Raw genomic sequence first — 21576 nt, forward strand, 5'->3', positions numbered from 1 at the left:
TCTCCTCTTTAACTTCCAAAAACATGGAGGTGGAGGTACCACTTAATGTCCTAGCGTTTTTACAATTTTGGTTGCAGCAACTTAAATGGACATGTTTGCCTTTAAGAGCCCACTGCCTGACTGGGCAGAACATGAGTGGCTCGAAATGCCTGTCTTACATACCTGGGATGAGTAGACCTGGTGAAGCAGGTGTTAACAGTGTGAAGTTATACATGAGCTGAGTTGGATGGGTTTGCATGTGCTAATTAACTGTCCATATTCCAGCACCCACAAGAAGTGACATGATTTATGAATGCAACGAGGAGCCAACAAAATGATGGTCCTGTGCCACTTCCTGGGCCCCTATAGATTAAATCTGGATAGCAACTGTGAATCAGATGAGTGCTGGCAGGGTGATGTAGTTGAAGGAAGGGTTCTGCTGTGGCAAATTATCCAAATATCGTCTCACTGTCTTTTGCCAATGAGATGTAGATGCGAGTATAAGTGTGGCTATGAAATGAGACTTGCAGGTAAACCTACCAAAGCTAACCGCTGCCTTGATTTTTAAAAAATGTCTATGAGCAAATGTTATGGCTCTTTAATGTAATCAATCAACTTAGCCAAGTATATTATTTTTGCTACTGACAGTATTGTGCACTCAGATATTAATCTTGCATGAGCATCTGACACAGCAAAGACGTTTTATTGTGCAAACACTGGCTTTGGTGGATTTGTGCAGGGCACATCATGCTGCCTGAGGTCTGTCGTTAAAAACTTCTGAGCACGAAGCAGGTATATGTGAAACTTAATATGTACATGCTCAACCCAGTCTGGTCTTGTCACATGAATCTGGAAACTCCAAGGTTAGCTCACCACAGCCAATGCTGATTTGTTTGCTGATTTAACTTGTTTGACGGACGTCTTTGTAAACTGCAATTCAAGTGGCCCTCGGAACTCATAGAATTTACAGTGCAAAAGGAGGCCATTCAGCCCATCGAGTCTGCACCGACCCTTGGAAAAGAGCACTCTACGTAAGCCCACACTTCCACCCTGTCTCCGTAACCCACTAACCCCACCTAACCTTTTTTTGGACACTAAGGGCAATTTAGCATGGCCAATCCACCTAACCTGCACATCTTTGGACTGTGGGAGGAAACCAGAGCACCCGGAGGAAACCCACGTAGACACGGGGAGAACGTGCAGACTCCGCACAGACAGTGACATGGCGGTAAGAACAGAATAATTTGACAATTCTGGGGAAGGAACTGAACAGGTCAATTTACACACAGCGTTTGGAAGCGGAAGCTTTTATTGATGTTTGACATCCAATGTCTCAGTGAATCACAATACATTCTGCACAGTGGTCAAGGTTTTCAGCAAGTATCAGTGACCCTCCTGGTTACAATGGCCCAGAATGATAAGCACACTTCATAACTTGGGCAACACAGGCTTCTACTGTGATTTCCTTGGGAAGCTGAATTCAAACTCATTTAGAAGCACGAGTGTTCATACAAAATTCTCACAAGCAAGCAACATAATGAAACCAATGAAGTTACAAAGCAGCAGAGCATGAATTGCACATGATGTCTGGGTCAAAAGGAACATACATATCTTCAATCTCCAAGTCTTCCTCCCCAAGGATTTGTCAATTAGGTTTCCATGAAGATAATACCCTCATCAAAGTTGAAGTTCGAAAGAGGTCACTAGGTTGAAATGAATGTGTAGTATGGATTAGGGAGGAGTGACGATTGCTACAACATCAGCCATCAGCATTTTGTTATCGCCTTTTTGACGGCTGTTTCCCTGCTTAAGTAGAAATATTTGAATCCCAAAATAAGACTAATCGGATGATCATGGGCACCCAAGCCACTGCGTGCGACACTCCAATAACATTTAAAACTGTGAAACAAGACTCAGTTGAGCCAGCTGTGTGTTTCCAGCAACTTATTTTTACCCTCATCCATTCAGAGCAAGAGGATAATCTTGAGAGGGCAACGATATCTATTCAATTAACTTTTCATGTGAACCTGCAGCAGTGTTTGAATTAAACGGTCACTTGCGTCACGTGTGATCCAATGTTACAGTTCACTTTTGGCTCTGTATCTGTAAATGGCGCATACTTGTTTGATGTCTCATTCATTTCGTTTCAAACATGGAAAATCACACACACAAGAACAAACAAACAACTATTCTGCATCAGAAAACGTTTCTGGTGAGGCGTAATTCTGAAACAAAGGTTGTAGATAAAGTCCCAATGTGCCAACCACACACACAAGCACGAATATCCACAAAAACAGGCGGTCGATTACCATCGCAACGTATTTCCAGTCTTCAATGATCTGAAAAACAAAGATCGCTAAGAAATGTAGTTAATTAAAATGTTAACAAGAAAATTCTTCCCAGAAAGTAATGGTATCTACATTCTTTCTTGATCCTTTATTATATCAGTGATGCTCAACACATCATTTAGACTTTCCACTCTTTCACTGATGATCCTAATCTGTATCCATCAACTTCTTCCAAGTTACATGGCTTATTTTGACATTGGGCGAAGAAATAATATGGTTGATATTGACTTAGCTACTCATTAAAATAGCTTTGTTATTTCCATTCCAATTGAAACTAACTGAATGGAAAATGGGGCAATGTTGTATTATGTGTTACTGTTTGTGCATGTGTGTCTGATACATTATCATTTTTACAAATCATTCCTGGGATAGGGTCGTCAATTTTAATTACCCTTGAGAAGGGGTTCGTGAGATGCCCTCTTGAATGCATCTGAGAAGTTTGCCGGACCATTTCAGAGTTTGTTTAATCATCAACCACATTGCTATGGATCTGGAGTCACATGTCAGTCAGACTAGGTAAGGATGATAGATTTCCTTCCCTGAAGGGCATCAGTGAACCTTGTAGGGTTTTTAGGTCAGGTTGATAGCTTCATGGTCATCATTATTGGCGACGAGCTTTTTAATTCAATGATTTATTTAAATTTCAGTATAAATTCTCTTCGCCATGATGGGATTTGACCTCTTTTTTTTTCATTTGTTCATGGGATGTGGGCATCTCTGGCTTGCCCAGCCCACCCTTCATTTCCCTTGAAAAGGTGGTGGTGAGGTGCCTTCTTGAACTGCTGCAGTCCCAGTGGTTTAGGAAGACCTACCGTGTTGTTAAGGAGGGATTTCCAGGATTTTAACCCAGTGATAGAAAAGGAACGATGATGTATTTCCACGTCAGGATTGTGTGTGACTTGGAGGTGGTGGTGTTCCCGTGCAACTTGCTGCTTTTATTCTTCTTACGAGTAGAGATTACTGGTTTGGAAGGTGCTGTGGAGCAAGCCTTGGTGAGTTGCCTCACCTTGTAGATCAATATTTTTCAAACATTTTTTCCTGGACCCACATCTACCAACCGCCAACCTTTGGGGTCCATGCCAGCTGACCTTCAGGACCCTTGCCAGCCACCTTTGTGACATCATATTTTCACTTACCTTTAATATGACAGGTGAGCTGCTTGGCCCTCATGATCTCCCTTGCTTTATCGTTCAATTTTACATTTATGTTAAGGACTTCAGCTGATGATTTAAGTTCTCGCTGCAACCTTTGAAAAACATCAAGAGGTTTGTCCACGGACCCGCCATGCTTAGTCTTCAAATGCGTTTGAAGTTTTGAGGGTTTGAAGCTCTTATTTGTCAGTACCCCACTGCATGTAACGCATATGGGCTTTGCATCCTGATTTGCATTGGCACAATTAACAAAGCCATACCTCAAGAAATCATCTTCATACTGCTTTGTTCCCGATTTCAGCTTTTACTTTATTGTAAGCTCTGTACAAGGCTAACACTAGCATTGCTTTATCCTGCCATGGACTCTCCTGAGCAGCTCTCTCCAGCAGAATTGTGAGTTCTAGGCCAGGAGGCACATTGCTAGTTTGTGTCTCCGGCTTTCTCTTCCTTATAACAAAATGATCCACCTTCAGTTCTTCACAATTCCTTGCCTTGTTTGCTCGCAGCTAGAAAATGGAGGAATCTATTCTCCATGATTTTGCGTCAAAAGCATTGGCGTACAGGTCACCTGGCATCAGTGTACATGCAGGGTTCATGACCTGCTCTCTGCTTCTGGCCAGAAGACTGCATCATTCCACTTAAAAGCCGGTCGCGACCGGATTCTTAGTTTAAAAGCTGGTCACAGCTATGGCGCTTCTCGCGTGATCAGGAACTTCACGACCCTCCCAAAACCCACCCGTGACACGCATTTTGAAAAACTCTGCTGTTACTGTGCATCAGTGGTGGAGGGTGAGAATCTTGAAACTGGTGGATAGGGCACCAACCAAACAGGTTGCTTTCTCCTGGATGGTGTCAAGCTTCTTGAGTGTTGTTCGAGTCTTCATATAGTTAGCCCAGACCTCTGGATTATTGTAACTTCAACATGGTACAATCATAACCCTATCACCTGTGGATAAAACTGCTTGCAGACAAGCCAATCTCTTTCCACTTTGGAGAGCTTCAATCCATGTCGGATAATAGCATTTAATTCAAATCACAGAGTTTTCTTATAAGCTTTGCTAGTCACATTCTAATGTAACACCTGTTAGGACGGTGACAATGCCAACAGAGGCCGAATGAGAGCAGTTTCTATGAATTCCATCTATAAAGAGAGTAACACAATTTGGAACAGCCTACAAAAACACTGACAAGAAAACCTTTGTAATCTACTGGAATTACTTGCTCAGTTTATGACAGAATCTCAATTGCTTAATGCCTATATATTATCCCAAGTAAGGCACAACAGATGCAAATTCCAACTGGATTATAATGCATCTGCAGCGAAGTATCAAAGCGGGTGCTGCACTTCCTGAGCTGCAGTCAGTTGAATGGAACATTAAGCTGGGGTCCGTCTGCCCTCTTAGGGGGATGTAAAATATCCCACGGCAACATTTTGAAGAACCGCAGGGGCGATAGCCCTCGAGTCCTCATTAATATTTATTCCCTAACAGCATCACTAAAACAGAATACCTGGTTATTAGCACTTATTGTTCCGGATGTCTTCCTGTGTTGCCAAGCCAACTTTTCTCCATTTCAAAAGTATTTTCACTTTAAAAGCCCTTCTTTGGTGAGAAGGTGTTTTGGGATGCTCTGAGGTCAGAAAAGGTGCTGCCAAAGCTAATGTTTCTTTCTGACGTAAAGAAAATCGACCCCAATGCAAAACACAATCCGGACGATTTCTTCCTGGGGGGGTGCATGTAAAACACAATTGTGGCTAACTCACTAGCTTTCAGCCTATCCCTGAACTGGCAACCATAATGGGGGTGGGTGGAGGGTGGTGGTGGGTAAGACTCTCCATAGCCTGTTTGGCCAACTAATGGCCACTTAAGGACCTCAATCTGTCTCCAGTGTAGATATTGTACGTTAAGCTGCAGAAAGCGGGTGAGAGTGGGAGGCAGTTTTTTCAAACTTAGTGAAAGGGTGGGAAGCGAGGGCAGGGGGAACTCCTTTGGGGAGTACCCTGTGCACATATCGATGATGCGATTGGTACAGCTTGTGCCCTGCCCTGGCACTAACCAGGAAAAAGCAGAATGCCAGCAGATTGTCCTAGAACCAGGAGCACAAGGGCTGGAAACAAATAGTTTTCAAAATAGTTCAACTCTTCTGCAGCTATGAAACAATCTTGCTGTTGTTTATTAGACTTGGCAATGGACATGGGCCTTTCCCAGGGTCTCGACCAACCTCTCTGCAGTCTGTGGAACCCAGGGAATTTCTTCAGATACACTTCCTTGACATTGGAAGTTGATGGCGTGTACACTGGGCAAAATTAGCATTTGCCCTCCATGGACCAGAGCTTCTTGTCCTCCCTGCACAGGGCGGCATGGTGGCACAGTGGTTAGCACTGTCGCCTCACAGCTCCAGGGTCCCAGGTTCAATTCCTGCCTCGGGTGACTGTCTGTGTAGAGTTTGCACTTTCTCCCCGTGTCTGCGTGGGTTTCCTCCGGGTGCTCTGGTTTCCTCCCATAGTCCAAAGATGCGTAGGTTAGGTGGATTGGCCATGCTAAATTGCCCCAGAGTCCAAAAGGTTAGGTCGGGCTACTGGGTTACGGGAATAGGGCGGAAACCTGGGCTTAAGTAGGGTGCTCTTTTTAAGAGCCGATGCAGACTCGATGGGCCGAATGGCCTCCTTCTTCACTGCAAATCCAAGATCCCAGGACAAATACCGGGTGGAGCTGGGTTCCAGCACACATTCCAGCATCCTGGTGGGCAAGACACCCGATCTCCAATCTAATCTCGGGGCCAATATATTACCAATCTGCCACATGTTTTAAAGAGTGTTCTGAAGGGAACTGCTGCTGCAATTTGTTGAATAATAAAATAGGTTTAAAAGAGCAGGAGATTATGGTATGCCTCGTCTTTCAACCCCCGGGGAAGGGGAACACGCATTCCACAGCAACAAATGGAAGGTTCTGCTGCTGAAGCAGAAATAAAAACGAGAGCAAATAAAATATTAATATTATGCTGCCTGGGGACTGCTGCAAGTTTGCATCTGAAATGTGAATTCGAAGGATGAGCCAAATATGGGCGATTTGCTGTCTCATTATTTATACCAGCAAATTAACCCTTCCAGCATGAGTAACTCTGGGGAATCCGTAACCACTGAGTTTACTTTTGCTTTTACCTCAGGCATCATGAGATTGAAAATAACCTAATACTCCACTAACCACGAGGGTAAAGACTCAATTCGGACAATGAAAAAAAAAATCCTGCAGTAACCCAGGGAATTTCTAGGTAGTAAATCAAAAATTAGGAATTAGTAAATTGGAAGGCATCGAGGGCAAGATCAAAGTTAAACAGAATTGGCAAAACAAAATGGTTCCAACAACTTGGCTATCAAACGACATTTAAAGCAAAAGCAGATTAATCTCTCATTATCTCGTTGCTGCTTGTGGAACCTCATTGCCCAGACGTTGGTTGCTGTCTATCCTGGGCGACTGCCTAAAGCAGCCATTAATATGTTCATGAGATGCCTCTGGACTGGTCTGGGAGTCTGCAACAATATTAGTTTGGCCTGAGTGCAGTGATCAATCACCAGCAGAAGAACAGATGGCTTTCTTCTGAAGTTTGATGTGCATCCAGTAGGAGGGGGAGGAGTTCTCCTCTCGAAGCCCACAGCACTCCCAAGGGTCGATGCTGTCCTGTGAACGGCCTTTCTCCTACCCCATCCTTTCTGAACCCTGCCAGGGAGATCAGGGGCAAAATTCTCCCCCAACGGCGCGATGACCGCCGACTGGCGCCCAAAACGGCGCCAATCAGACGGGCATCGCGCCGCCCCAAAGGTGCGGAATGCTCCGCATCTTTGGGGGCCGAGCCCCGACATTGAGGGGCTAGGCCGGCGGCGGAGGGATTTCTGCCCCGCCAGCTGGCAGAAACGGCGTTTGTTGCCCCGCCAGCTGGCGCATGACAACCCCGGGAGGCGCATGCGCGGGAGTGTCAGCGGCCGCTGACAGTATCCCGCGCATGCGCAGTGGGGAGAGTCTCTTCCGCCTCCGCCATGGTGGAGGCCGTGGCGGAGGCGGAAGAGAAAGAGTGCCCCCACGGCACAGGCCCGCCCGCGGATCGGTGGGCCCCGATCGCGGGCCAGGCCACTGTGGGGGCACCCCCCCGGGGTCAGATCACCCCGCACCCCCCCTAGGACCCCGGAGCCCGCCCACGCCGCCTTGTCCCGCCGGTAAATACCTACTTTAATTTACGCCGGCGGGACAGGCAATTTCTCGACGGGACTTTGGTCCATCCGGGCCGGAGAATTGAGCGGGGGGGCCCGCCAACTGGCGCGGCCCGATTCCCGCCCCCGCCCAATCTCCGGTACGGGAGACTTCGCCAACCGGCGGGGGCGGGATTCACGGCGGCCAATGGCCATTCTCCGCCCAGCTGGGGGGTCGGAGAATGACGCCCAAGGAGCCTGACATTCGGATTTTTTTGAATATAAATTTAGAGTACCCAATTCACTTTTTCCAATTACGGGGCAATTTAGCGTGGATTAGCAATTTAATCCACCTACCCTGCACATATTTAGGTTGTGGGGGTGAAACCCACGCAAACACGGGGAGAATGTGCAAACTCTACACGGACAGTGAGCCAGAGCCGGGATCGAACCTGGGCGCTGTGAGGCAGCAGTGCTATCCACTGCGCCACCGTGCTGCCCGACATTTGGATTTATAAAATGGGTGAGGGTCCCTGAGGAACCAGTTCACCAATATGGGCAGCACAGTAGTTATCAGTGTTGCTTCACGGCAGCAGGGTCCCTGGTTCGATTCCCGCTTGAGTCACTTCCCGTGTGGAGTCTGCACATTCTCTCCATGCCTGCGTGAGTTTCTCCGGGTGCTCCGGTTTCCTCCTACAAGTCCCGAAAGACGTGCTGTTAGGTGAATTGGACATTCTGAATTCCCCCTCAGTGAATCCGAACAGGCGCCAGAGTGTGGCGACGAGGGGATTTTCGCTGTAACTTCACTTCAGCGTTAATGTAAGCCTACCTGTGAAAATAAAGATAATTATTATTAAAATAGTTTTTGTGAGGACCAAGAGACAATTTCCATCCTTCTAAGGACCAGAGGGTCGGAGAATGGCCGTTGGCCGCCGTGAATCCCACCCCCGCCGGTTGCCGAAGTCTCCGAAGGGAGAAAACTCGGCTGGACGTTAATGTTGCCGCTGCCGCGGAGAATGTCACGGGTCTGCGCAAGGCAGCCGATTTTCGGCCTGCCGATATTCTCCCTTCCGGATGGGCCGAAGTCCCGTCGACGTGATGACCGTTCACGTCGACGTAAATTAACCCTCCTTTTCATCGGCGTGACCCTGTGCTCCAGGTTCACGCCGACCAGCGAGGAGGTGAGTGACGGCCTGGGGGGTTGGCTCTGGGCAGGAAATGGCGTGGCCGCAGTCTGAATGCGTGAGGAGAGGTGTGTCTCGGGTTGTGTGTGTGTGTGTGCGGCGGGGGGTGGTGGTGGTTAGAGTAGGCTGGGCTCCGGGGGAGTGCCGGGAGGGGGTCCGTGCCGGGGAGGGGGATGGGGGGTCCGTGCCGGGGTGGAGTTTGGGGGGGGGGTCCATGCCGGGGTGGAGGTTGGGGGGTGGGGTCCGTGCCGGGGTGGAGGTTGGGGGGGGGGGTCCGTGCTGGGGAGGGGGATGGGGGGTCCGTGCCGGGGTGGAGGTTGGAGGGGGTCCGTGCCGGGGAGGGGGATGGGGGGGGGTCCGTGCTGGGGAGGGGGATGGGGGTGTCCGTGCAGGGGTGGAGGTTGGGGGGGGGGGTCCGTGCCGGGGAGGGGGATGGGGGGGGGGGTGGGGTCCGTGCTGGGGAGGGGGATCCGTGCCGGGATGGAGGTTGGGGGGGGGGTCCGTGCCGGGGTGGAGGTTGGGGGGGATGGGGGGGGTCCGTGCCGGGATGAAGGTTGGGGGGGGGGGTCCGTGCCGGGGTGGAGGTTGGGGGGGGGTGTCCGTGCTGGGGAGGGGGGTGGGGGGGTCCGTGCCGGGGTGGAGGTTGGGGGGGGTGGTCCGTGCCGGGGAGGGGTTTGGGGGGGGGGTCCGTGCTGGGGAAGGGGATGGGAGGGCAAGTGAGTTGGTCCACCTGGCCAGGTGCCAGCCTCCAACAGTTGGACCCATGCGGTCCATGCCACCTGGCTGGGGGGAGGAGGGGATATGGGCAATGATGACCTGGAGCGTGCCAGAGAGGCGGCGCAGGCTGCTGCAGAGGGGCAGGCGGCAGCCGCCCAGGCTGGTGGGTCACCTGACCGACAGGACGAGGAGGGGGAGGAGGACGTCGCGGCCTCACGGCAACGGAGGCACCCGAGGGCGCCCCGTGTGTACCGGCCCAGGCAGTCATACCAGGACCTCACGGACCGGGAATGCAGGAGCAGACTCTGTATGAGCCGGGAAACCGTGGCACACATCTGCCACCTGCTGGCACACCTGTCACCGCGTGGCACTGGCGGGGGATACCCTCTCCCCGTGTCCGTCAAGGTTACGATGGCCTTGAACCTTTATGCAACGGGGTCATTCCAGGCACCAAGTGGGGACCTGTCCGGCATATCGCAGACTTCGGTGCACCGGTGCATCCGGGCAGTGACAGATGCCCTATATGCCATGGCGCACCGCTACATCCGCTTCCCCGTGGACCGGGCCAGCCAAGATGCCTGGGCCGTGGGCTTCTCTGCCGTGGCCGGGTTCCCCATGGTCCACGGCGCGATCGATGGGATGCACGTCGCCGTGCGGCCACCTGCAGATAACAGGGCCGTGTTCACTAATAGGAAGGGGACCTATTCGATGAACGTACAGGTGTCTGCGACCACCGCATGATAATCCTGCACATCTGCGCCCCTTACTCAGGCAGTGTACACGACTCATTCGTGTTGTCGCGGTCATCCATCCCCGGCATGTACGAGGGACGCCATCCCCGGATGAGGGGCTGGTTGCTGGGCGACAGGGGCTACCCATTGCGATCGTGGCTGATGACGCCTATACGGAGGCCACGCAATGAGGCGGTGAACCGCTACAATGATGCCCATGTAGCGACAAGGGGAGTGATAGAGAGGTGCTTTGGCGTGCTGAAGATGCATTTCAGGTGCCTGGACCTCTCTGGGGGCGCCCTCCAGTATCGGTCAGATAGGGTCGGACGCATCATTGTGGTGTGCTGCGTCCTGCACAACATAGCCCAACAGAGGGGCGATGTGCCGCAGGCAGAGGAGGGCGGAGTGGAGGAGCAGCAGGAAGAGGCGCAGTCCTCCCCAGATGAGGGGGATGGGGGTAATGGTCAGGGCAGACGGGGTAGACACAGGCGGGTGGCTGTCTACCGTTACCGGCTGCCCCAGCGGGCACGGGACAGACTGATAGACGCCCGCTTCACTGACTAGATGGGCGTGGGAATCGGGTAGTATGGCCACAGACCGCACACCATGGCAACAGCCGACCACCCACACCCCCCACCCATCCACCCACCCAGCACCCTCACCCCCTTCCCCAACCCCACCCACCCCACCCACATGCACACCACCACCCCCCATTGCCGATCCACCTGCGGCACAACGGGCCGGGCTCACACAGTTGCGGGTGGACGCATGTCTATTGCAGGCCATGGAGGATGATGACAACACGCCCTGCGGTGAGTTCCTGGCTCTACATCGTTGGACTATGTCTGACCCATGGCCACAGTACCACCATCCACCCGGACCATCCCTGCATGCGGCTGTGACACTGCAGCGCACGGTCCCGTCCTCTGCCCGGGGGATGTTGATGGCGGCCCAGGGGGAAGGGGGCAGACTCACCTGGGGCTGACGTAAGACCACCCCTCACACACACACTTGCGCTCAACGTACATGACACCCCCGCACACTTTGGACAGAGCACAAAGGCAGCTTCGGTAGGTGTAACATTGACTTTAATAACCAAAGGATTTCATGCACGTGCCCTAGCCCCTAAAACTCATCTGTGCCCTGCAACCGTGCCAACTTACTCAGTGTCTAATTGTTTGGCCTTACGGGCCCTTTGACTACGTCTACGTGGTTCCCCAGACGGTACAGCAGAACTGGAGGTGGACTCCTGTGATTCCTGCCCTCTGACACTGGATCCCTTTGGCGGCCGTTTCCTGGGGCGTCCTGGTCTAGATGGGCCAGGCTGCGGCCCGGGCGACTGGGATGGCGAGCTGCCAGCCTGTCCTGCCCGTTGCCCACCCGATGCACCTGGGACGGAAGGGGGGGAGTCCGAGGTGTCGGGGTGTACCGGGACCTCCCCTACAGAGGGAGCCGGGACGGACCACACCACCTCCTCCTCCCTCGGGGTGCCCGATGGCCCCCAGGCCTCTACATGGGTGGGGGACGCGAACGGACTGGCCATCCGACGCCCCCCCGACATCTGGCGCTGCCAGTCCTGGAGGCCCGTGCTGGTATCGACAGGGGTCTGCAGGTTTGCAGCCATGGAGCCCCGGGGGTTGGCAAACCCTGTCTGTGACAGTGCGACGCCGGCTCGCATATGGCCACTGGCGCCGATGCCCTCAGCGATGGCCTGCAGAGACTGGGCCATGGCCTGCTGAGATTGGGCCATGGCCTGCAGAGACAGGGCCATGGCCTGCTGAGACTGGGCCATGGCCTGCTGAGACTGGTCTATGGCGTTGAGCGCCTCTGCCATCTGGCGCTGGCACTGGCTCATGGCCTCCTGTGAGAGGGCAACCATTTCCAGGGCCACAGACGCCGCCTGCACAGAAAGCCCCAGGCCTCGCAAACCGTTCCCCATGTCTGACACCGTCGCACCCATTGCCTCCACCGCGGACGCCACCCGTGCGGTGTCGGCCTGGGTGGCACGCATGACCGGCACCACTCCCAGCTCCTGGATGCGGGTGGACTCCTCCACCTGCGACTGCAGCCGCCGCAAGCCGCCCGTCACCCTCTTCGCTCGCCTCCGGGTCGGTGGTTGCATCGGATCTATATGTGGGTGTGGTAACTCCAGGAACCCGGGATCCATCTGGGCGGCAGATGTTCGCTTGGGCTGGGCTGCCCTCCGACCGCCCGGCCCCTCTGCTGCTCCTACCTCCACCTGCTGTACCGGGACGGCTGTGTTGTGCGCACCAGTGAGTGTACCAGACGCCTCATCACTAAAATGCCCAACCGTGGTGAGTGTTTCTGCGATGGTGGAGGGTGTTGGTGACAGCAGTGGCGTTGTGTCGTGCTCTTGTCCCACTCTGAGTCCATGGCACTTTGGGGTGGGAGTTCGTCTCCACCCATCCACTCTGAGTCACTGTCCGGTATTTCGTCTTCCTGGGTAGTGGTGTCCCGGGTACTGCTGTCCCGGGTAGTGGTGTCCCGGGTAGTGGTGTCCTGGGTAGTGGTGTCCCGGGTAGTGGTGTCCTGGGTAGTGGTGTCCTGGGTAGTGGTGTCCCGGGTAGTGGTGTCCTGGGTAGTGGTGTCCTGGGTAGTGGTGTCCTGGGTAGTGGTGTCCTGGCTCGGATGTGACGGGGGCCTGTGGCTGCCCCCCTCGTCGCTGGGTGGTCGCTCCCGCACGTGACGTCTCCCTGTTGCTCCAGGTCTCTCCGTCTCCCGTGGTGTGCGAGGGGCATCCTGCGGGCATCGCATGCTGGAGGGTCCGGGTCTCTCCGTCTCCCGTGGTCTCCGAGGGGCATCCTGCGGGCGTCGCATGCTGGAGGGTCCGGGTCTCTCCGTCTCCTGTGGTCTCCGAGGGGCATCCTGCGGGCGTCGCATGCTGGAGGGTGCGGGTCTCTCCGTCTCCCGTGGTCTCCGAGGGGCATCCTGCGGGCGGTCTGCATCTGCGGGGATGGGGGCCTGGACGTTTGGTCCTGCGATACACAATGAAGCATGCATGGTTAGACATCAGGCAGTGATCAGGTGAAACGGGGGAGGGGGATATAGGGGAGGGGGGATATGGGGACGGGCTGTCGGTGGCTCACTTGCTAGTACGCACCGACCTCTGCATCAGCAACCTCCCGGTCCTCAGGTCCGCCAGCCAGTTCCAGGGCCCTTTCCTGGTGTTCGGTCAGTGGCCTCTCATCAGCGGGGCCTCCTCTAGTCCTCACATGCTCCCTATTGTTGTGTGCGCGCTTCTCCTGTGGGGGGGGGGGTGGCAGGGGTAAAAGGCAACACTGTTAGGCAGGGATATGAATGCACGCCATCGGTTGCGCGTGCATTGCAGAGGTTAAGGTTAGGGTTGGATTCACTTGGGGATATGGGGAGGGGGGATATGGGGAAGGGGGGGATATGGGGGAGGGGGGGATATGGGGAGGGGGATATGGGGGTGGGGGGGATATGGGGAGGGGGGATATGGGGGTGGGGGGGATATGGGGGAGGGGTGGATATGGGGGAGGGGTGGATATGGGGGCTATTTCGGGGAGGGGGGATATGGGGGAGGGGGAATATGGGGAGGGGGGATATGGGGAAGGGGGGATATGGGGGAGGGGGGGATATGGGGAGGGGGATATGTGGGAGGGGGGATATGGGGGAGGGGGGATATGGGGGAGGGGGGATATGGGGGAGGGGGATATGGGGGAGGGGGGATATGGGGGAGGGGGGATATGGGAGGCTCACCCTGCCTGCTCTGACGAGGTCGTTCACCTTCTTGTGGCACTGGGTGCCTGTCCGTGGTGTCAGGGCCACAGCGGTGACAGCCTCTGCCACTTCCCTCCACAGACGCCGGCTGTGGCGTGGGGCAACTCTGCGGCCGTGCCCGGGATACAGGGCGTCCCTCCTCTGCTCCACCGCATCCAGGAGCGCCTCCACATCGCGTGACTCGAACCTCGGGGCTGAGCGGCGGCCAGCCATCCAGTCGGGTGTTGCGGTCGGGTGGGGGGGAGCAGCGCGGCCTTATGAGCCGTCACGCCGTGTGGCGCGTATGACGCTGCACGGCGTGAACCACTGCGCAAGCGCGGATCCCGTTACGTCGCTGCTAGACCATTTTGGGCCGGAGACCTTCGACCCATTTTTCCGACGTGACGCAAGTCGGATTTGCGCCGATCGGGGGACTTTCCGCCGATAACGGAGAATTTCGCCCCAGGTTCCTCTTGCTGCTACTCCTCCTCCTCTTTTTGCAGTGGTACATCTGGGAGAGCAACAACATGAGAGAGGTTTGTCGGCGGAGCTGTGTCGCACAGTAACCACCACATTTTCTGAATAATGAGGTGGAAATTTCATATGGATGAAACAACAAAAGTGAGCTGGATAATTGTCTGAAGATAAAAAGCTTTCAGGGTTCTGGGAATAAGGCGGGAGCTGAATTGCTCTTGCAGAGAGCCAGCGCAGAGCTGATGGGCTGAGTTGCCTTCTCCTGTGCTGTAAACATTCTACGATCCCAGCAGGATACTTCAGAGCCCATCGCCAAATCTATCCAGGAGCCTGATAAGTGCCTTCAGAATTCCTATGGTCTGCGGAGTGAAAATTTGAACAAAGCCATTGCTGAGGGGTGGGGGGGATGCTTGACCTCTGACCCGGTCTCAAGAGCCACTGCCGGTCAAGCCAGCCGTTGACCTATGAAGAGTGCTGGGACTGCCGACTCTTTCAAAGGATACCATGCATGGCAGTCCTTGTTTTAGCATGCATTACATTGAATGACAAGGTGCTCCATCTCTTTGCAGAGCTGTTGATTCTTAGAGGTTGCCAACAGATGTTAAGTCCGAAAAAAAGAACAGATTTGCATTTCTAAAGTGCCCTTAAATCGCCAGAGCGTCGTAAAGCACATTACAGTCGATTAATTTCAATTGAGGTGCAGTCAATATTTTGCAGGGCAACACAGCAGCAAATTTGCACATACAGCAAGGGATGGTGATGGAATGGGCTTCATTAAAGGGACACTTAATTATCACAAGCATGATGTGACCGGGTTTGCTGTGCAGGTGACTGTTCATAGTTCGGACGGAGGAAAGCTTGGCCCATTATCCTACATCACTCAGTATGAATCGCTCATAAGATAAACGGTAAATGGGTGGAAAAGAGTGACCAATGTTGTGATTATTAGTATTTATATTGAACAGGCCCTTTAACGAGTCTGGTATGTGATTACGTCCCCATTTGCTTAACTCAAAATTTATTTTCTGAACAGATGGAACAAGAATTCTCCTATAGATTTTATTATTTTTTTATTTGTTCAAGGGATGTGGGCTTCGCTGCCTGGGCCAGCTTCTATTGCCCATCCCTAATTGCCCTTGAGAAGGTGGTGAGCTGCCCTCTTGAACCACTGCAGTCCATGTGGGGAGGCGGTGGCATCATGATGTCATCACTGGACTAGTAAACCAGAAACCCAGGGTGATGCTCCGGGGTCTCGGGTTCGAATCCGGCCACCGCAGATGGTGAAATTTGAATTCAATAAAAGCCTGGAACTAAAAGTCTAATGATGACCATGAATCCATTGCCGATTGTCATAAAACCCATCTGGTTTGCCCTTTAGAGAAGGAAATCTGCCATCCTCAGCCGGTCTGGCCTACGTGTGGCGCCAGGCCCACAGCAATGTGGTTGACTCTTAACTTCCCCCTCAAGGGCAATTAGGGATGGGCAATAAATACTGGCCCAGCCGGTGGCAAGCCTGTCCCATGAACGAATAAAATAATAATAATAATGTCGGTACACCCACTGTGCTGGCAGGAAGGGAGTTCCAGGATTTTGACTCAGCGACACTGAAGGAACGGCGGTATATTTCCAAGTCAGCTTGGTGGGTGGCTTTGTGGGGAACTTGCAGGGGGTGCCAACTTCATGTATTTGCCACCCTTGTCCTTTTCGATGGCAGTGGTCAAAGATTTGGAAGGTGTTGCTGAGGAGCCTTAATTGGTGGGTATACCTGCCAAAATCTGGATTTCAAAGTAACAAATGTGTTTATTTTTTGCCGATATTTACTTTTTGAATGCCTCAGACATGAGTAACCTTCACATTACTGACTAACTTGCTAGTTAACCAAAAAGCAAAACAAAAATAGGGCGGCACAGTGGTTAGCACAGCTGCATCACAGCGCCAGGGACCCAGGCTTAATTCCCTGTGTCTGCCTGGGTTTCCTCTGGGAGCTCCGATTTCCTCCCACAGTCCAAAGGTGTGCAGGTTAGATGGATTAGCCATGATATAAATTGCCCCTTAGTGTCCAGGCATGTGCAGATTCGGTGGGGTTAAGAGTTGGTCTTGGTAGGGTTGGTGCAGACTCGATGGGCTGAATGGCCTCCTTCTGCACTGTAGGGATTCTATGAAAAATGTGCACTGTTCCAGGTGTAACTCTGGCCTACAAACATTTGCAGGGAGAGTAAACAGTTTTCTGCAATAATACCAAACACCCTCAAGCATCCAGTGTAAACAGCAGAATGCATTGAATTAGAAAGTTAAAAATGTCACATAAATTAACAAATAAATCTTACTGTCTTAGCCACAGTGAAAGCTCCAGCAGAGCCAACATCTTTGAAGAGCGTGAATGCCATTGCACATTATCCTTTGTAGCAAGGGGTACTTCTTTGAAGGTTAGAAATAAAACTCAGGGTATTTTCTAACCCTTCCCCTTAAAAAGCAATGTGTCTAATGAAACTTAATCTGAAAATGAAATGACCAGATTATTAAATCACCAATAAAAATATCAAGAATGCCTGGGTTCCAAGTTGGCACTGCCAGGGGTCTGGCCCGAGGGAGCCTTGCCGGGTAGAGAGGGCTGAGGGGTGGCTCCTCAGGGCCTCCCCAAGGTTTGGTGGAGTGAGGGGGGCCAAAAGAGGGTGAGGGGGCCAGAAAAGGGGAGGGGGAGGTCAGGGCAACTGATCAAAAAGGCGCTCCGATCTGCAAGGAATCTTTCCTGCCCACGAGCTCGAAGTGTGACCTCAGCAGAGAGAATCGCCCCGATGCCAAAAAAAACGGCAAAGTGGCGTTGAACAATGGGATGTTTCATGGCGCCTAAACGAGCCGCTCAGTGGACTTTACCTCAAGTCCACTGAATTGCACCCATTGGAATTTTTGACTGGTGGATTTTGACAGTAAATAAGGTGGAAACACAGGATGTAGTATTTTTGGAAATTCAGAAGGTATTTGATAAAGTATCAGAAAATAACTTGTTACAGAAGGTTAGGATTCATCGGTTTGGGGGTAATTTATCATGGATTGCAGATTGGTTAACATCAGGATTCAGTGCTTGGAGTCAGTCATTTGCAGTCCATATTCATGACTTAAATGAGGGGACCAAGTTTTCTAACGATACATAGCTCGGCGAGAAAGTGATCTGTGAGGAGGTTGTGAAGAGGCTCCAAAGCATGCAAATACGTTTGGGCAAGTAGGTGGCAGATGGCGTGCACAAGTGTGAAATTAGTCACTTTGCTAATCAGAGGAATCTGGGTTTGTCCTTAGATACAAATGACAGAAAGTCAACATGCAGGTGCAGCAAGAAACTAGGGGTGGGATTCTCCCCTACCCGGCGGGGTGGGGGGACCCGGCGCCGAGGAGTGGCGTTGGGCCGCCCCAAAGGTGGGGAGTCCTCTACACCTTCAGGGGCTAGGCCCACCCCGGAGTGGTTTGCGCCCCGCGGGCCGCCGGGAAAGGGGCTTGGCGCAATGCAAACCGACGGCGAAGGGCCTCCGCGAGATGGCGCATGCACGGGAGCGCCAGCATGTGTTGGCATCATTCCCGCGCATGCGCAGAGGGCTTTGTTTCGCACCAGCAATGGCGGACCGCTACAGCCGCCGGTGCGGAACAATAGAGTGCCCCAACGGCACAGGCCCGCCCGCGGATCGGTGGGCCCCGATCGTGGGCCAGGCCACCGTGGGGGCACCTCCCGGGGCCAGATCCCCCCGCACCCACCCAAGAACCCCGGAGGCCGCCCGCGCAACCAGGTCCCGCCGGTAAGGACCTACTCGAATTAACGCCGGCGGGAGTGACAAAAAAAACGTGCGGGACTTCGGCCCATCGCGGCCCGGAGAATTCGGGCGGCCCTGGGGCCCATTGAGTCGCTCCGGTCCCTGCCTTTCTCCAAGGCGGGGGGTCGGAGAATCCTGCCCCAGGAATGCAAATGGTACATAAGCCTTTTTTGCAGGGTGGGTATGTGTTTGGGATACAATATTAAGGAAATCTTGCTGTACCTACACAGCACTTTGGTGTGATCACACCTGGAGTACTGGGCACAGTTTTGCTTTCCTTATTTATGGAACAATAGGCTGGCCTCAGAGGGCTTGTAACAAGGGTTCATTAAGTTGATTCCTGGGTTAAGGCAATTGTCCTATGAAGAGAAGGGGGCCTAATATTCTCTGGAATTTCGAAGAGTGCTAGGTGATATTATTGAAAATGCTACTTTTAAAAATTCTTTCACAGGCTGTGGACATTGTGGGCAAGGTGAGCGTTTATTGCCAATTGCTAATTGCCCTTGAGGAGGTGGTGGTGAGCAAATACAACTGGGTGGCATGCTTGCGGAGAAAAAGTTCTGATGGGGAAAAAAAGCTTGTTTAAAGGCAAATGCCTGGTGGTTTACTGGAAGTCACCTGAGGGAGAAGCTTTAAGTTTAGAACCTGTTGTTTCGAACTCAGTTTTGGGAAATATGCTGAGACGGAAGGTTGTCCCAACTCACGATCCCCCTGCCGACAGTGGTTAGTAACCTGCACCCAGAGAATCCTCATCGGAGTATAACTTGCCTGCATTTGGAAACTTGCAAAACTGAGATTAGAAGAATAGTTTCAGCTCTGTGTTCTCCTCCCGATCAAAGCTCCGATGGTGATAATATCTCCAACAGCCCAGCTTCGCCTGAGACAGTTCCGGATTGAAAGCGTTGAAACCCCGCAAACATTATCCTTTATTTTATAAAGTCTATCATCCGAAGACCATCGCTGCAGAGACCCTGGGCGGGTCATAACCTCCGGATTACTGCCCGAGCCACGTGCAAATTGGCATAGGGAGGCAAGAATAAGGGAAGTTAACACGTGGCTGAAAGAGTGGTGTGGGAATGAGGGGTTCCTTTTCATGGGACACTGGCATCAGTTTTGGGACAGGGGGCACCTATACTGTTGGGATGGTCTCCACCTGAACCGAGCTGGGACCAGTGTTCTGGCGAAAAGAGTAAATAGGATGGTCATTAGGACTTTAAACTAAAGATTGGGGGGGAAGGGAAAGTCAGGGAACCAAGAGGTGACGTAATCAGTGGGAAGCGTAGCTGCTTACGAATACAAAAAAACACGAAAAGACAGAACTCAGGAGAGGTTACAATAGTCCCCATCCCACAAAATATGACACAGTGTATGGAAAGGCTCAGTAAACCAAGGTCCACCACACTAAGAAAACAAAAAGGGACGGTCAATAGAGAATTAAAGGTGCTATATTTAAATGCGCGCAGTGTACGGAACAAGGTAGATGAGCTTGTGGCCCAGATTGTGACTGGCAGGTATGATGTGGTAGGCATCACAGAGACATGGTTGCAGGGGGTTCAGGACTGGCATTTAAACATCCAGGGATTCACAACCTATCGAAAAGACAGAGAGGTGGGCAGAGGGGGCGGGGTTGCCTTGTTAATTAGGAATGAAATTAAATCAATAGCACTAAACGACATGGGGTCGGATGATGTGGAGTCTGTGTGGGTAGAGTTAAGGAACCACAAAGGCAAAAAAACCATAATGGGAGTTATGTACAGGCCTCCTAACAGTGGTCAGGACCAGGGGCACAAGATGCACCATGAAATAGAAAGTGCATGTCAGAAAGGCAAGGTCACAGTGATCATGGGGGACTTTAATATGCAGGTGGACTGGGTAAATAATACTGCCAGTGGGCCCAAGGAAAGGGAATTCATTGAATGTTTACAGGAGGGCTTTTTGGAACAGCTTGTGATGGAGCCCACGAGGGAACAGGCCATTCTGGACTTCGTGTTATGTAATGAGCCAGACTTGATTAAAGATCTTAAAGTAAGGGAGCACTTAGGAGGCAGTGATCATAATATGGTCGAATTCAATCTCCAATTTGAAAGAAAGAAGGTAGAATCAGATGTAAAGGTGTTACAGTTAAATAAAGGTAACTACAGGGGCATGAGGGAGGAACTGACGAAAATCGACTGGGAGCAGAGCCTAGTGGGAAAGACAGTAGAACAGCAATGGCAGGAGTTTCTGGGAGTAATTGAGGACACAGTACAGAGGTTCATCCCAAAGAAAAGAAAGGTTACCAGAGGGGGGATTAGGCAGCCATGGCTGACAAAGGAAGTTAGGGAATGCATCAAAGCAAAAAAGAAAGCCTATAATGTGGCAAAGAGTAGTGGGAAGTCAGAAGATTGGGAAGGCTACAAAAACAAACAGAGGATAACAAAGAGAGAGATAAGGAAAGAGAGGATCAAATTTGAAGGTAGGCTAGCCAGTAACATTAGGAATGATAGTAAAAGTTTCTTTAAATACATTAAAAACAAACGGGAGGCAAAAGTTGACATTGGGCCGCTCCAAAATGACGCTGGTAATTTTGTGATGGGAGACATGGAAATAGCCGAGGAACTGAATAAGTACCTTGCGTCAGTCTTCACAGTAAAAGACATGGGTAATATCCCAACAATTCCGGAGAGTCAGGGGACAGAGTTGAATATGGTAGCCATCACAAAGGAGAAAGTGCTAGAGAAACTAAGAGGTCTAAAAATTGACAAATCTCCGGGCCCAGGTGGGCTACATCCTAGAGTTCCAAAGGAGATAGCTGAAGAAATAGTGGAGGCGTTGGTGATGATGTTTCAACAGTCACTGGAGTCAGAGAAAGTACCAGAGGATTGGAAAATCGCTGTTGTAACCCCCCTGTTCAAGAAGGGAACAAGGAAAAAGATGGAAAATTATAGGCCAATTAGCCTGACCTCGGTTGTTGGCAAGATTCTAGAATCCATTGTTAAGGATGAGATTTCTAAATTCTTGGAAGTGCAGGGTCGGATTAGGACAAGTCAGCATGGATTTAGTAAGGGGAGGTCGTGCCTGACAAACCTGTTAGAGTTCTTTGAAAAGATAACAAATAGGTTAGACCAAGGAGAGCCAATGGATGTTATCTATCTTGACTTCCAAAAGGCCTTTGATAAGGTGCCTCACGGGAGACTGCTGAGTAAAGTAAGGGCCCATGGTATTCGAGGCAAGGTACTAACGTGGATTGACGATTGGCTGTCAGGCAGAAAGTTGGGATAAAAGGTTA

General features: G+C 51.9%; 1 protein-coding gene across 1 annotated transcript in view; it reads right to left on the bottom strand.

Moving 5' to 3' along the window:
* Nucleotides 1-1270: 1270 nt before the first annotated feature.
* The window catches only part of LOC140429813 (neuronal acetylcholine receptor subunit beta-2-like), a 105906-nt gene continuing 85600 nt past the window's right edge, over nucleotides 1271-21576 (bottom strand). Inside the window, exon 6 of the mRNA XM_072517260.1 lies at nucleotides 1271-2318. Within this exon, the coding sequence (XP_072373361.1) occupies nucleotides 2166-2318 (153 nt within the window). The 3' untranslated portion in view covers nucleotides 1271-2165. The remainder of the gene's footprint in view (nucleotides 2319-21576) is intronic.

The sequence above is a fragment of the Scyliorhinus torazame genome, chromosome 9, assembly GCF_047496885.1.
Source record: "Scyliorhinus torazame isolate Kashiwa2021f chromosome 9, sScyTor2.1, whole genome shotgun sequence".
NCBI classification, from domain to species: domain Eukaryota; kingdom Metazoa; phylum Chordata; class Chondrichthyes; order Carcharhiniformes; family Scyliorhinidae; genus Scyliorhinus; species Scyliorhinus torazame.